Here is a 15,998-nt window from a genome sequence, read left to right as displayed (position 1 = left end):
ATGAGAGGCAAAATGTCTGTATTTTCAAAATACTAGTCATGAAAGCCAATTCCCCAAACCAGTTCCCAATGCTGTGGGACTCTTGTCCTTGACTACACTAGAAGTTGGATCATTCCTCAGAGGACTTTCCAACCCATAGGTGAAACCAGTACTTCCTAACTGATGAAGAAGGCCTCACCCAACACCTGCTGACATTAAGGAACATTGACTTCAACAGGAGCAAGAGCACATTCTGATAGTAGGTCATTGCTTGGGGTTCATCCTAGAAGGAAGATGCTATCTGGTAAAATGCAACTTTTGGAAGTTTAGTTGATATCCATTAAAAATAAAATAATCACTCCTCAAATAACTTAAAGCTAATTAACGAAACTAATTAGTTGGGGGCAATGGGGGAGGGGGAGCTAAGTCATAAATTGTAACTGTTTTTGGAGTTAAAGAAACCAATGGTCCAAAGGTTTTCTCCTTCCTGCCAGTGGGCTACAAGTTTGTTCCTTGCCATTTTCCTCCTCCAATGTCTCGGTGGGTAATCCAGATTCACGTTAAAAAGGCTACTCTGGAATCATGCCACAAAGGAGAGGTGGCTGAAGTGACCTGTGGACAAGCTTAGGGTGGCATCCTTTATCAGCAGAGCTGCTCTTCCCTCCTGTACTGCAATCAATGGCATCCATACAGGACACAGTGCTAATAAGGGAACAAATTCATCTGCATAGGTTTCTCTTCCTTGCATTCCTAAAACTTCCCCTGGTCTTGGAGGCCATAAAGGCTGCAGATACCCTGCGTTCCTCTCTCCTTTGCTTTGCTGGAATGAAGCTAATGTGCCTCTTTGCCAGAGCAAGCCATGGTCTTTCCCCGTGGCCATAATACACTTCTCCTTTGGCAAATTTCCTAGCTTCAGGCTAGTTCTATTGGGAGCAGAAGATTCAAAAAGGAGTCACATGCCTTTCTGGAAAGTCTCACTGCAGAAGTTTTCAGCTTCTGAAACTACCTCCCCATCAACTTTCTATAAGCCTTGCTGGCAGTAATGCTTTTCCATCTCTGTTCCATGAAATGCCTTAGCATGGTGCTTGATCCTAGTCTCTGTTTCCACCCACATCTCTTAGCTCAAGGACCAGGACTCGCTTGTGTTGTCTGTCAGTGATGCAAGGCTCTACTGCAGTGATTTAAGTACAAGAATTTACGCACGTGACTCCTTATCAGTCTCATTTTCCGCTCCAATTTCTCCACTGCCTTTTGCGCAGGGTGCTATACTAGATTAGCTGCTCAGATTATATTACAACTGCTTTCAGCGGAGCAAGAGAACTGGGGAAGGCTGGGGGGTGGAAGTGGGTGTGAAAGTCTTGCACCTGGATTTGGCTGCCAGCTGCTGAATGACAGATTCATCCATACTGGTAGCAGCCACATCATGGAAAACAGATGATTTGGGGACTATAACCAGACACTGCAGATGTAATTATAGGTGACTATAGCACACAGTGCAGGTAATTATATCCGGCATGAATACACCATGGTACCTGAGCATAAATTAATACCTAGGCCATTGTGTTGCTTAACATAGTAACAACAATGAAAGAACTGATAAATGAATCCATCTTATGTCTTTTGAGACTAGTTATTCTGGATTTAGATTGACTTCACTTTGTTTCTCTCACAAACAAATGAAAATGAATGCTGTAGCAATATTTAAAAGATCTATTACCGCACCTAGCACAATGGGACTCTGATCCTCATCGGCGCATGTAAACGCTACCACAATGTAAATAACGATGAAATACCAGTCTGTCCACTCACTACACCCTCTATCTCAGTTCTATCACCATTCCTAGTCTCCAAATGGAAGGGTCATACTGTGTATTAACTGACCTGGGGTATAAACAAACTATAATGGACTTGGTCAGCAGAGTGTAAAGACCTACCTTTCTTCTTATCAGGACGGTACTCCCCATCGTCCAGAACCCCAGCCAGATCGTCATCTGAAAATGCTAAAAAAAACAAACAAACAAAAAAAAACCGCAAACAAGATGTGCTGACTTCCTGTAACTTAGACATTGCAATATGTTACATATTCAAGGCCTTTTATTGAGTAGTTCAGCTATATCTACTAACCCTGGTAACCAGAAAGCTCTCTGCAAAACCATCCAGAAGGGTTGCAGGTGGCACTGTTGTATTTGTAGAGAGTAGGAGAGGGTGAGAATCTGATAAGCATCAGCAATTAGACATCTTGCTGCAATGTTACTTCCCTGACAGTGCCCACATTGTGCTTTGGGACTGACAGATCTGCTGGGACATGCAAAAGCGACAGTGTCTCTTGCTTACAAATCTACCATCTACTACACAGCTATTCACTTAATGCCACATTTGACCTGCATCACTTCTATCTAGATAATATAATTTAAGTGCAGTCTGTCTTCTGAACTGAACTCCATAAGTATCCCAACTCTGAATTCAAGAAGAGCTCCCATCTGTGTGGACATCTCACCGTTTCACTGTACGCCAAGTTCAGGAATGGCAGAGATTAAGAGAGTCCCACTGGTCTATTGTCTGTTCATACTTTCTATTGGTAGTCATGCAGTACTTGCTTGGGTCTGGTACATAATTGTATTCATAGAGGGGCAGATTTTCTCATTTAACTAGTAACTGAAAATATCAATACTGGTTAGTATGAAACCACAAGACATGGGGGGCAAGCATGCAATGGGAGGACAGCTGGTCTGCCAAAAGGATTAGTTCAGCAATTTCTCTATCTACTCCCAGATGCCTTTCATTGGCTATCCAACTTAAGCACTAGGGCCTTATTTTTGGGCTGATCCAAAGCCCATTGAAGTCAATGGCACTGACTTCAATCACTTTGATTCAGTCCTTGCAGAAGTCTTGAGCACCTGCTGTTTGCGGGCAAGGCCAATGCTCAGCTCCTAGAAAAAGTCAGGCCCGTAGCTCTTCCGAAAGGTTCTCATTGCACTCGTATCAGCTGGTACAAAATGGGCTCTGGACCAATTCTGGTTTGTGCAACCCCTGGCTGCCTATTGAAAAAGTCTCCTATGGAGCAATGAGGAACCCACTTTCAGGCATATCAGGTCTGCATAATTTACATAGGAGAGGTGCATAAAGTCTCTCAAAAATCAATTGTAAGTGAGCTGTCTCTGAAAAAGCCTCCTCATCCAAAAGTCCAGAGGAGAGTGCCCAGACCACTAGGGTGGGGATGTCTCAATCCCTTTTGCTTGAAGTTCCACTCTGTATAATTAATTCAATATTCATTGGGACAGAGAAGGACAATGAATGATTCTATAACCCAGTGGTCAGGGTACTTCCGTGGGATAGCGGACACCTAGGTTCAAATCCCTGTTCCAAACCAGACAGAATAGGGACGTGAACCCAGATCTCTTGCACTCAAGAGAAGTGCTCTAACCACTAGACTATGGAATAGAAGGGTAGCACCACCATTTTATGTGAGCACAGACTGAATGACAGACACCGGACTCCGGGAGAGGGTTCATGGCAGTGAATCCAGTATTAGGCATTTAACTCTCTCTTGAAGGGTTGGGCTTAGGCCCCAATTCTCTCCTCCTCCTCATTTCCTATTGGCTACCTTAGGCAGCTCCCCGTTCAGTATGCTGGATTCTGTGAATTCTTTTGATAGGTGTCCAACTCTCCCTGTGCATTATTTGCGGAGTCTGAGCACTTAATTTGAGATTGTGAATCTGGGTTCCTAAGGCTTTGTCTACACTACAGGGAAATTCAATCTAAGCTACGCAATTTGAGTTACGTGAATAGCGTAACTCAAATCGACGTAGCTCATATCTACTGACCATGGGATCCACGCTACTTCTCAATCCGGTGGCATACAGGAGTCGATGGGAGAGCGATCTACAGTCAATTTAGCGGGTCTTCACTAGACATGATAAATCGACCGCTGATGCATCAATCGCCACACGTAGATCCCCCGGTAAGTGGTAGACAAGCCCTAAGTTAGGCGCTGCACTGTTCAGTATTACAACACCTAAATCCCCCTTGTGAATCTAGTCCTGATGGCTCCTGAAAAGTACAACATGGGAACTGGAAAACAGATGGTTTCCTCGAAGAGTTAAGAATATTACATGTAAGCTACAAGCACATACTGAGCATCCAAATTGCATCCCACAGGCTTGGCAATATTTAAGGAATATTTTCTCCCTCAAACAGGACTTAACTTCCTTGCTTGTTTCAGCTGATGATCTTTATTAAACCTCTCTTGCTTAAAAGTACCTCAACAGACAGTGTTTAATGAAAATAAATATGGAGCCAATTTTAAGGGTCACGAGGTCTGTATTTCACAACATATAGTCAGCAGACTTCATGTACAAGGGCAGCATAAAAAAGACCTTCAACCAGACTCCAGGCATTTTATTTAAGGAATAAGAGCTGGAGGCAAGAGGGAGCTTTCAGCAGGTTGTTACACTATCCCCATTCCAGCCCTGGTGGAATGCTGCTGTGTTCCTCTAGTTCTCAGCTGGTGTACAGTCCCTTAGGAACTACTGTCAACTGACATAGATTAGAACAACCCCCTAGGCTGCTCTAACCAATGTGGCTGTGAAGGGCAGAGCATAACGACTCCCTGAGAGCCCCACCTCTCTCTTGTACTGAGCAGATCTTGACAGAAAAGGGTATCTGGCCTCTCATCATGGGATGTTACTACATTTGGCTTTTTTTTTTTTTTTTTTTTTTAAGTGTTACTGTAGTATCTCCAGCAGAAGGATTGTGCATGAACACATTTCTAACACAAGTAGCTGAGATAAAATCACTGAGAAAATAAGTTTAATACATGCAAAATTGAAATGGAGAACTACAAGACAGTCCTGAATTAATAGGAAAAATAGTGTAGATATTCAAACCATTAAATTCCCAATTTATTTTGCAGATAGAAGAGGAGTAACAGAAGTTTTCAGTGCTTAGTAAAGCGCGTGGCAGAAAGCTGAGATTCATAAAAGGAAAGAGGTACGGCTGGGAGCCAGTACAAGACTCCTTACCCTGTTTTCCACCTCTTGAAGGGCTACCTTTACCTTTCGAGCCTGGAACAGGATTCTCTATTCATTAACTGATCACAGAAAACAGCATTTATGGATTTAGGATTTGCAATAAGATTAAAAACAAAACTAACAAATTGAATGGAGGCCAAAATGTAAGTTGTACCAATGCTGATTAAGACTGGGTATACATTACCATGAGAGCGTCTAGCTTTTGATACTTGGTACTGACACACTGACTCTTTAAATTTTCCTGAACAAGTCTAATATATTTAAACAAACCTTGAAATCTAAGTACTTGCAAGACACCTAGCTAATAAAATCTAATTAATTACACAAGCTGTACAGTAGTATTCTACGCAAAGGCTGTGCAAGTCTTTTCTAGATTGGTGCTCAAGGAACAATAACTGCAGACAAATGAGTCTCCACCTGTAATATTTTGGGAATGGAAAGAGGCCTCCCATCCCAGTTAAGTCCAGCCCATATTCTACATTGGGCTGGGAATTAAGACTGCTCTGGATTTCTGTGTCTTGGTAATGACGAAGAGTCACAAGAGCATGTACCATTCAGCCAATAAACTATCAGGTAGAGACAACATAGCAGACCTGCCAGGAGCTCATGAGTCAGAGGGAAAATAAGAAATAAAACAAGGGGACAAATACATAAATGTGTAAATAGCCAATGAAAAACTAGGCAAGTCCTTTAATACAAAATATATTATCTCCCTTTAATTAACTCTGCAATAACAGATGTTTCCTCTGTTATGGGCTTGATCCTTTGTTATGGACTTGATCCATTGACTTCAGTGGAGAAAGACCTGAATTTGCAGAGCCCTATTTGGCCTTCAGGTATGTGTGTGCCATTCTAAAGAGGGGGAGGGCGAGTTTGTATACTGTATCCAAGGGAATAACTTGGCCTGTCATGTTTAAGGGAATGTCAGGGAAATGCCATAAATTTACATGAGGCTAGAGGAAAAACTACTGCTTTGAAAAAGTCAATCTCCAGCTCTTGCAGCTTTAAATCTCTCCACTTCCTCCGCCTTTGTCATTTGCAGCAATTCATTGCTTAAATGAAAGGATGCACTAAACAATGAAAACTACATAGCGACTTGATGGAGGGATGGGAAGGGTTCTTCATCTAATGTAAATCAGCACAGGCTCCACCGTAATCATCTGAAAGGGAGGTGCCATCCCAGGGGGTCTATTCTGTTCTTCCCCACTGTGTTTTGCATTCCCCCGAGTCATAAGAAAAAGGATAAACAGCTTTACGCTGCAGGATCTAGAGCAGAGTAAGAAAGTTAATCTACATACCTTCACCAGGTTTTACATTTGGTTTCCTACCGCCTTTCCCATCATTCTGATCATCTAGTGCATCGGATAAGTCAAAGTCCGCAGGATCCTTTGCTATAAAATACCATAGTGGTTACTATCTTGGACCAAGCGTTCCAAGGTACTTAATTCAACACTCCTTGATCTAATCCCTTAGTTCTGACAAAGGTTCTTAAGAAAGAAAATCATCAACCTTGTCAGACAGTGTCAACGGGAAAGATGAAGTAACTGACTTTTTTTATTTTATTTTTTTTTTCAGTTTAATCATATAATATCATGGGATAGGGTGACCAGATGTCCCGATTTTATAGGGACAGTTCCGATATTTGGGACTGTATCTTATATAGGCTCCTGTTACTCCCTACTCCCTGTCCCGATTTTTCACACTTGCTGTCTGGTCACTCTATCATGGGAGATATTTGCAATTCATTTGGTTTTGTGCTCTCATGCTGGTGTTGTGATAAATGTCATGTTCTTCTTGCAGAAATTGTCTTGCATAGTGGATCAAATGCCAGGAAATCATATAAATCAAGCAGGAGAGAAAAGGGCAGAACGAAATAGACAATTCTATGTGTTCAGAGTGTGGAAATAAGGTGGAGGGGGGAATCTTAAAGGGAAAGGAAGTATTTTCTGAGATGCACCTTTTCTGACTGAAATAGTCAGTAATGGGGGAAAACACACTGCTGTATATCCTGAGAATTTAAGTTTAAACAGAGAACAGCCTCTTACTATGTTTATTAAATGACTACTGCACAAATGTAACTGAGCTAATGAATTTCTTGACTCTTTCACTGGCGGGAAAGTAAGATTGTTCTCTCAAAGCAGAGCAAGATTTAAAATCACCAAAACTCTGCCCACATCGCCTGGCAAAATGATTAGCTAAGAAATAGTGCTTGGTGTCCATTAGGTTCCAGAGTCAACACCTCATTGAAACGCATGGGAGAAAGTCTCAGCGACAATAATGTTTCAGATTATCTGTCTAGAATCTTGAAACTAAATTCACTGCTGGAGTAACCAGGTACAACTCCACTGACGTCTCCACTGACTTCAGTGGGGCACCTGAAACAGCACTTCATTGCTTTACGTCTGGAATGTTTTCTTCACAGCAGTCAGGGCTATATACAATTTGTTAGTTTTGTTTTAAAACGCAAAGTAACTCTTCCAAAGTAGCTGGTGCTACCAGAGAAGTGCTGCTTGAGCTACCCAGCCAGGACCAGCTCAGTGTGTCCATGGGGTAAAGGTGGATACACCAGACCCCCTACTTTCCAGGACTATTGAGTGAACAAAATAAAAGTAGGATGAAAATAAAAGGGGCTGGGTATAAGTGAGGCAGAAGGTGATTGCTGGGAGAGGTTGTGGCTTCCACCATTTCTCCAGTTTGTGCACTGCTAGCTTCTCCTCCTTTGGAACTAGCTCTTGATGCCCCATGTACCACTCAAGAACTAGCACTTACCTGGATTCTTTTTGGGTGGGGCCTTAGTGGTTTTTGGCTTCTTGGTTGTGGTGGTGTGGATCACATCCCATAAACTAATATCATCTGAAGGAACAAGACCACAACAAAGTTACATTACAAAAGCCCACCACCTAGCAGGCCTTTGTAGCTCCAGCACATCAGACTGGGGGAGAGGGGTGCTAGTACAAACCATGGGCCTGTGCTACAAAGTTAGGACCCTCCCATAGCTCTAGTGCTCTGGGGTTTGCTCACCTGAGATTAGCAGACACTCCTCCCTGCAATCCGTTCTGCGGAGCTACCTTCAAGTACCCATGTGCACAGAACACACTGGTACGTATGTCTATTAGAACACATGCCATGATGGCTGTAATTGCTAAGGTCTGAGGACACTGCTGAGTATCACAGGACTGTTGTTGTTGCATACATCACTCCTTCTATGAATTCTGGGAATGGGTAAGGGAGGCTCATTTTAAACTCCAGAGGAGTTTGGCTAGTTCTAGTTTGGCTCATTAGCAATTCAGTAACTCTTCACTTAACGTTGTAGTTATGTTCCGGAAAAATGCTACTTTAAGCAAAACAATGTTAAGAGAATCCCATTTTCCCATAAGAATTAATGTAAATAGGGGAGGGTTAGGTTCCAGAGGAAAAATTTTTGCCAGACAAAAGACTATATTTTATTTATTTAAAACTTATACTCTGTGTGTGTGTGTATATATATATGTATATATATGTGTGTGTGTGTGTGTATATATATATATATATATATAAAATTAACAATTTAATACTGTACACAAAATGATGATTGTGAAGCTTGGTTGAGGTGGCAGAGTCAGAAGGTGGGATATTTCCCAGGGAATGCCTTTCTGCTAAATGATGAACTCAGCTGAGCCCTCAAGGGTTAACACGTTGTTAATGTAGCCTCACACTCTACAAGGCAGCAAGAATGGAGGGAGGGGAGACAGCATGGCAGAGAGAGACAGAGACATACACCGTGTGTGTGAGAGAGAGACATGCGCATTGCCCATTTAAGTACGCTCATGCCACTCTAAGTACACTGCCCTTTTAAGTAGATCAGCAAGTTGAGACAGCAACTGCTGCCAGCAAGCTCCCTCCGTCCTGAGCCCTGTCGTGTCCCTCCCACCCCGCTCTATGGAGATGGGATAAACAGGGGACAGGGGGGAGGGGAACATCCTGACATTAGCACCCTTCTTCCCCCCCCCCCCACCCCAGCTGCACAACAAGCAGGAGGCTCGGGGAGCAGCTCCAAGGCAGAGGGCAGGAGCAGTACACGGCAGAGGGGAGAGGGACAGCTGAACTGCCCAGCAATTGATAGCCTGCTGGACGGCTGCCCCACAGGGAACTTAGGGGAGCAGGGAGCTGATAGGGGGGCTGCCAGCCCACCCTGGTTCCAAGCCCGCACCAGCTAGCTCCAACGGGCTGCTTTTTCTGCAAGCAGTGGACAAAGCAGGCGGCTGCCAAACGTTATAAGGGAGCATTGCGCAACTTTAAACGAGTGTGTTCTCTAATTGATCAGCAACGTAACAATGTTAACCGGGACGACTTTAAAAGTGAGGAGTTACTGTACTGTGCACTTTTGTCACCCAGAGTATAATGATGATGATTATAGTACATGGGCACTCCATCAGTAGAGATTAGATTCCAATGTGAGTTGCATTCAGTGCTGGAATATCCATTATCTTCTGCCCAATGAGGAGGGACTACCACACTTAGTTAAAAAGATTATCCAATGGTTAATATTGTGCATTACTAAATCTCTCTTGTAAGGGTGTTTTAATAGCCAGAAAGGACTCAGTCATGGCCCCAAAGCACTGTACGGACACTAAAACTAAGTCTCCATCCCCCTTCTAGGTAGGACTCTAATGCCAGCATTTTACAGATTAAGTGATAACACAGTAAGTGTTTGTGCGAGCCAGGTCTCCTTGCTCTGAGTCCTGTGCTCAAAACACTAGGCAATGCTTCTTATGGTTACACTGACAAGCAGTTTCCTTCATTCACACCCCAGAGAGGAATCTTGAGCAGTGGGATGGTCTGTATGCATTCCTACAGTGCCTCAGGGAATGCGGTATTACCTGGCTTCTTTGGATAGGGTTTAGTGGTTGCCTTTCCTGGTTTTGTTGTAGTCTCCAGTGGGGTGTCAAAGTAGTCAGATAAATCGAAATCCCCTATTTTTAAAGGGAAAAAACAAATCTCACCATTGTGTAAACAACATGATTCTGTCAGCATGTCTCTGCTGTTGAAAAGCTTTCTGTGACTGCACCAGGCAGGCGATGCAAACCATTCAACATCAACGTGAAGAGCCTGCACTGTGCAGGTCTATTATCTGCAGAACCTTATCAATGGCCCTGAGCCCACATGTGGCCCACTCCTGTGGCCAACCTCCCAGGAGCTCTGCAGCCTTAATTCCCTTTCTTAAAGGCAGCATTAGCAGCATTAGAACAATTACCTGTAGTGCCTGCTGGGAAACATGGGCTCATGGCTGCCTTGTCATTTCTCACAGAGAAATTGTACATAGAGATCAGTGTGTCTTAATCAGTAAGATACAAAGATTCACAATAGGTCAGCTGAGAAAAGGTGTCTAGATACCCCAGAGCTCTGCTTGTTAGAATACAATCCCATTGCAAAACTTTCAGATTAAACTGACTACAACCTAATTTGCCACCTTATCTCCTAGATCTGGACCTTTTGTGCGTCCTGGACCCATTGTACTGCAATGGGGGGAGGGTTATCCCCTTCCTCCCACCGATGGTCTCTTACAATGGACACACAATGCTGTGAGAAGTGTTAAGGAAAATGCTTGCAGTTGTCAAGGCAATACTGGAAATGCAATACAAGGAATAACTTAATTGCATGCTTTCCCAGAAAAGGGCTTTCTTTAGAACAGAGCCATCTTGCTCATTAGAGCCAGAAATGTGGTGTGTGTGTGTGTGTTGTCCCGTCCCCCGCCCCTTCTAGGGTTGAGCAAGTTACATGTTATCAAATTGGAGTGAGGACAGAAAGGGATTTCAGAATCTAATCCACTAGAGAAAGCTCAGAGCACAGGACAAGCCGGAGAATGGAAATGGCACTTTAAAGGGAGGGCTGCCCAAGAACATGAAGTGCCTTGGCACATCTGCCAGGCTGTGTTCTGAGGGAATCTCTGAAGGGCAGAGCTCACTAAAGGGAATTAGTTGTAAATGCCCATCTAGCTTCTGGAACAGTGCTAAGAACCTTGGCTGTGTGAGCGATTTCACAGCAGGAAAAGCATGCGGAAGCTAGACATGGAAACTGGAAAGACTCAGGTCAGAACAAGAAATGACACCAACTGAATAAGAATACTTTTTAAAAAATGTTCTGGGGCAAAGGAGACGAGTTCAAGTTCTCAGCAAGGCATCTTGAATTAGACTTCTCTCACCAGAGACTGAATCCAGAGCAAGCACCCCGTGTCCGCATGTTAAAGGCATGTTGAGATATACAGCTGGCTGAATCCCAGTGTTCATAGTTCTTATCTACAGTGCAATTGCTATTTACAGAAGTGCACTGTATGGGAAAGCCAGATGTGAACTGTCAGCTGAATGCTAGTCAGTCTGCTAAGCGCAAATCCTACCATGCAGCCAGCAGTTCCCTGCCACATATGAAAATAAAGTTGGCAGACTGCTCCTTACTACCAACCCTGCACCTGCATCCACTGACCAAAAACACGCGGATTTATGGGGTCAAATCCTAGCCACATTAAAATTAATGGGACTTTTGCCATTTACTTCAATGGGGCCAGGATTTCACACCATGGTGTCTTTTTCTAATGTGGAAAACTTACTGATTTTGAAAAATGGAACATGGTGTGACATTTCTGGATCATGCATGGCGATTTATTATGCATGCCAGGACTGGTGCTGGATCATAGGCAGGGACCAGCGATAACTGTCTATCTAGGTTCTGGTAAGGTGCCTATCACTGTAGATCTGAGCTGGCTATTGTGAGCTTCTGAACCTTCTCCTCCCATTTCCCATTAATACACGCCTTGTGCATCCGATGAAGTGAGCTGTAGCTCACGAAAGCTTATGCTCAAATAATCTTGTTCTCCCTGTATATCTCTTTGCTCACGAACAGTTAAATGCAGCTGAATTGTTCCCCTCTACGCAGTGGTTGGCTTTTGTTGGGTACTAGCTTATGGTGTAGTTCTCTTCTGGCTTTTTGTTCCTCCTTTATTTTGAATAGAGGAGAATGAAACTGAGCAGGAGCAATGGCTTCTGGCTTCCTGATTCTCCACAGGTTCTGTGCTAGCCCTGACCCTGATATATCTTAGAGCAGTGTCAGGGGCTATGGCTGCCAGAAGTCTGTCTGGGCTTGCCAGAGCTCAGACCACACCCCAAGATACCCGTTCCACAGGGGGACGTAGGAGCCAGCTATGTTGCTTTCCCGCGATTCCCTCATCCTGGGGGAACCACTAGATGGCCAGTTACGCTAGCTTTCCCATTCCTTTGCACCACCAGAATGGAGGGAAGGATCTGGCTCACAATTTTTCATTCCGATACTTTTGATGTCCCCCATCACAAAGTTTAATCTCTTTATTCTGCTGGAGTTGTTCTTGAAGCTCAGAAATATAGTTAACACTCAGCAGATGTTACATGACATTGTTTCCACCTGGGTCTTCCTGGCATTCCTAATGAAAGCCATACTGGCCAAAGGGTTAGGTTGGGTTTGCTTTGGCTAGTGAGTGTGTTCGTTTCTGGAGCTCTCTCGCTTGCTGCAGTTTATTTCAAGCTGACGGGCTGAGCTGTTACTCAACTGGCCCGTCTACGTTTCAGCTGACATTTGGCTGGAATTGAGCTGGAGAAATTGCAGATGGTAAAACTTTCACTTCATTATGAAACCAAGCAAGTTTCCTCAAATGGGTCCTGAGCAGAATCAGCAAGGGCATTTGAAAAGGCACAGAGTGGGGGAAGTGTCTCCTCACAGCTAGTTAGAACTACACTGTTTCAACAGAGATTTCCTGTGTCAGGGATAATCAGAAACACGTACAAGAAAAATGAAACTGAGAATAGTTTGTTGTGTTTACACACAGAAGGAAAGAAAGCGGCTGCCATTCTTCAAGCAGGGAACATATGAGGCAGTAGGGCATTATTACTGTGGAAACAAAGGCACAAAACAGTTGAGAGACCTGCTGATTCCTTTGTGACCTTGGGCAAAAGGGCTGGGAACTGAACCTAGATTTCCTGAGTCCCAACCCAGGGCCTTACCCAGACGTCCATCCTGTGCTACAGAAGCAGATTTCAAAAAAGCTTAGAACAGTTTTGAAAAATGGCATCTATTGCACTGTATGTTACACAGTCCCTGCCCAAAGAGCTTGCATGTTCTGTGTTTGTGCAGCACCACACACTGTGGGGTCCTGGGCCAGGACTAGGGCTTCCAGGTGCTAAGAGAACACAGATAACATAACCGCGTCCTGCTAGCACAGCTCTTCTAAACCCTTGGTAATTGTAGTCTTGATGTGTTAATGTAACAAGTCACTGAAGCCTCTGAACATGGTAGTTCCTGTCATGTGCACAGAGCTTGGGGCACATCTCTTGCATGTGCACAGTTCCTGTGGTAACTGCAACTCTGACCCCCTTCCTGGCTTGCTTGAGGGGGACTCAGGTATCAGGCCTCTAGCCTGAGACAGGAACAGGTCTGTCTCTTTCCCTCCAGATTGAGGATTTCGGCTGCAATTTCCTCCTGCTGCTCCCTCTGATCATCTAAGGGCTTGTCTACACTTACCTTTTAGAGCGCTCTAACTTGCTGGCTCAGAGGTGTGAAAAATCACCCCCAGGAGAGCAGCAAGTCTGAGCACTTTAAAGTGCTAGTGTAAACAGGCTCCGAGCACTGGGAGCCGTGCTGCCAGCACTCTGAGCTAATCCCCTCGTGGAGGTGGATGACCAGGGGCGCTGGGAGGGCTCTCTCCCAGCGCTCACGCGCGACCACACTCACACTGCAAAGCGCTGCCACGGGAGCGTTCCCGCAACAGCGCTTGGAAGTTTCCAGTGTAGCCGTGCCCTTAGCAAGCCTGAACTTAGGGCAGCACCTACAGTCCTGTTCTCCTGCAGAGACTAGAAGCGGGTGCCCAGCAACCACCCAGCCTTCATAAAGCAAAGGACTTATTCAGAACCAACAGCAATACAGAGAAAACATACCTTAAAAACAAACAGCTTATTCACATGGCTTACCAGATGACCTCCATCTTCCACCTGGAGCCCCTGTCAGTTCCTGGTTTGACCCTCCTCTATGTAAGACCAGCTACCTCCTACTACTCTCAGTTCTTTGCTTGCTAGGCCCCTTGAATCCACTTAAGTATATGCAATTTCACCCAGAGAGCGGTACAAGGTATGGGGAAACTGAGTCACGTATTCTTTCATAAAAAATAAATCTGAGGTTTCCTAGTTCTCCACAGCAGCGAATTAACCCATTGGTTAACATGAATGTATTCATTATTTTGTTTGAATGATAAATCAATAAGGATCCTCACCTGTTCTGCCCGATGGCTTTTTGGGCAACTTGGGAGGAGCTGTGATTTAAAAGAAAGAGGGGAAAAACTTAGTTACTAGGGTTACTTGGAAATTTGTCAACTATAACTTAGAAATAAACTACAAGAGCTTATTCATCACAGGATCCTTACGCCCCATGTGTGATGTGGAAGATTACAGGATGCTTAAACCACGTGCTTTTCAACATTAATTAAATCATGGTATGAACTGAAAACCATTGTTTTAGCTCTCTTTTATACTTCATTTGCAGACCTCACTCAGGCTCTGATCCTGCAAAAATTCATGCAGGTGCTTAACTCTAAGCATGTGAGTAATCCCACTGAAATCAACTGGACTATGTACAGTTAAGCACCTGTACAAGATCGGGGCCCACGTGCTGTTCACACCAATGATAGCACTGCATGCACACAGTCAACTTCTGCCCTCAATTACCCTAATGCATGCTGCTGTCCACTGTAGCAGAGAGCGGAATTTGATCCCCTGTCAAACCATGTACTTCAAACAGAGACTAGCCAAATCAACTGCTAACAGTAAGCCCACCCCGCGCCATCCTGCAAAGCCGGCTCCTGTCCCACAGGGCTAAGCCTGGCTCTCCACTCCAGCAATCGTGAGGTCGTGGTGTCACTCAGGTTTGGCCTGGGCACCCCTCTGTCATGGCATGCAGGGAAGGGGAAGAGGGGAGCCAGCCGCCAGGCCATATTTGAGTGAGTGGTGGTGTGACCTGGCATATGGGCTCTCGGCAACACTCACTCAAATTTGGCCTGGCCACCCCTTCACCCTAATGACAGAAGGGCAGGTTGGCCAAACCTGAATGGTGCTGTGACCCCCGTGTGCCAGGTCACCATGCCCAGAGTGGGAAGCTGGCCCAGCCCTGTTGTGCAGGAGCTGCATCTGAGTTTATTAAATCACGGACACACCAGTCTTGGACAAAATGAAGAATCATAGTATCTGACATTTTGACCACCTCCCACTCATCGTGATTTTCCTGTCAAAACGTTACTTACGTCGCTTGGTGGGAAGGTCATCCAGTGCATCTGACAAACTGAAATCATCCAAACCATCTCCATATCCTACAGACAAAGAAGTGGTATTGGCTTTACTCGTTACGCCTGACGTACAGGTCATTAAGTAGTACAGAGCCATTTGACATCCGACCCATCTATTTTTCGCCTTCAGAATCTCCTAGGTGCATTTCTAGGGAGAGCTCTCATTTGCTCATGCTTACTCCTGTCATCCCAGAACTTCCACTCCCACCTCTCATCTGGCGTCTATGAACTGAGGATGGCAATCCTTTGTTCCTCAAGGGGTTGGCTGCCCTGGTGGTGCCTTGGAGGTTCCCCCACTGGGGAATTATAGGAAGTAACTCCCTGGTCAGATAGGCCTGGCTCCTCGCAAAGCTGCTTTTTAACCATGCAATGCTTTTAGCCACTGAGGGACCCCAAACTTTTCGCAAGCCAGAATCTTCAACCCTCCCCAAAGCCAAATTCCTTTCTATGCCCAACCTCCCTGTAGGACAGGGACTCCGGACCCCATGGCATCACCTCCAGCTCTCTGTGGGGGAGAAGGCAGAGCCTGACCCCATGCCCCACTAGGTTTGCCTTTAGTTTGCCAAATGCAGAGACTAGGTGGGTGGCAATTCCTCTCCCATCCTGTTCAGTCATTCACATTCTCACAGCCCATCAGGGGGTTACAGATGGGAGAG

General features: G+C 44.8%; 1 protein-coding gene across 1 annotated transcript in view; it reads right to left on the bottom strand.

The window, feature by feature from the left end:
• Window positions 1-15,998, bottom strand: part of CD99L2 (CD99 molecule like 2) — an 85,500-nt gene that overhangs the window by 15,028 nt on the left and 54,474 nt on the right. The window contains exons 4-9 of the mRNA XM_077826989.1: window positions 15,301-15,366; window positions 14,278-14,316; window positions 9,869-9,961; window positions 7,779-7,862; window positions 6,308-6,400; window positions 1,914-1,979 (exon numbers count right to left, since the gene is read on the bottom strand). Of these exons, the coding sequence (XP_077683115.1) occupies window positions 1,914-1,979; window positions 6,308-6,400; window positions 7,779-7,862; window positions 9,869-9,961; window positions 14,278-14,316; window positions 15,301-15,366 (441 nt within the window). The remainder of the gene's footprint in view (window positions 1-1,913; window positions 1,980-6,307; window positions 6,401-7,778; window positions 7,863-9,868; window positions 9,962-14,277; window positions 14,317-15,300; window positions 15,367-15,998) is intronic.

Source organism: Eretmochelys imbricata, chromosome 9 (genome assembly GCF_965152235.1).
Source record: "Eretmochelys imbricata isolate rEreImb1 chromosome 9, rEreImb1.hap1, whole genome shotgun sequence".
Classification (NCBI taxonomy): domain Eukaryota; kingdom Metazoa; phylum Chordata; order Testudines; family Cheloniidae; genus Eretmochelys; species Eretmochelys imbricata.
Note: the sequence above shows the minus strand (reverse complement) of the source record. Positions and strands in the feature narration are given on the sequence as shown.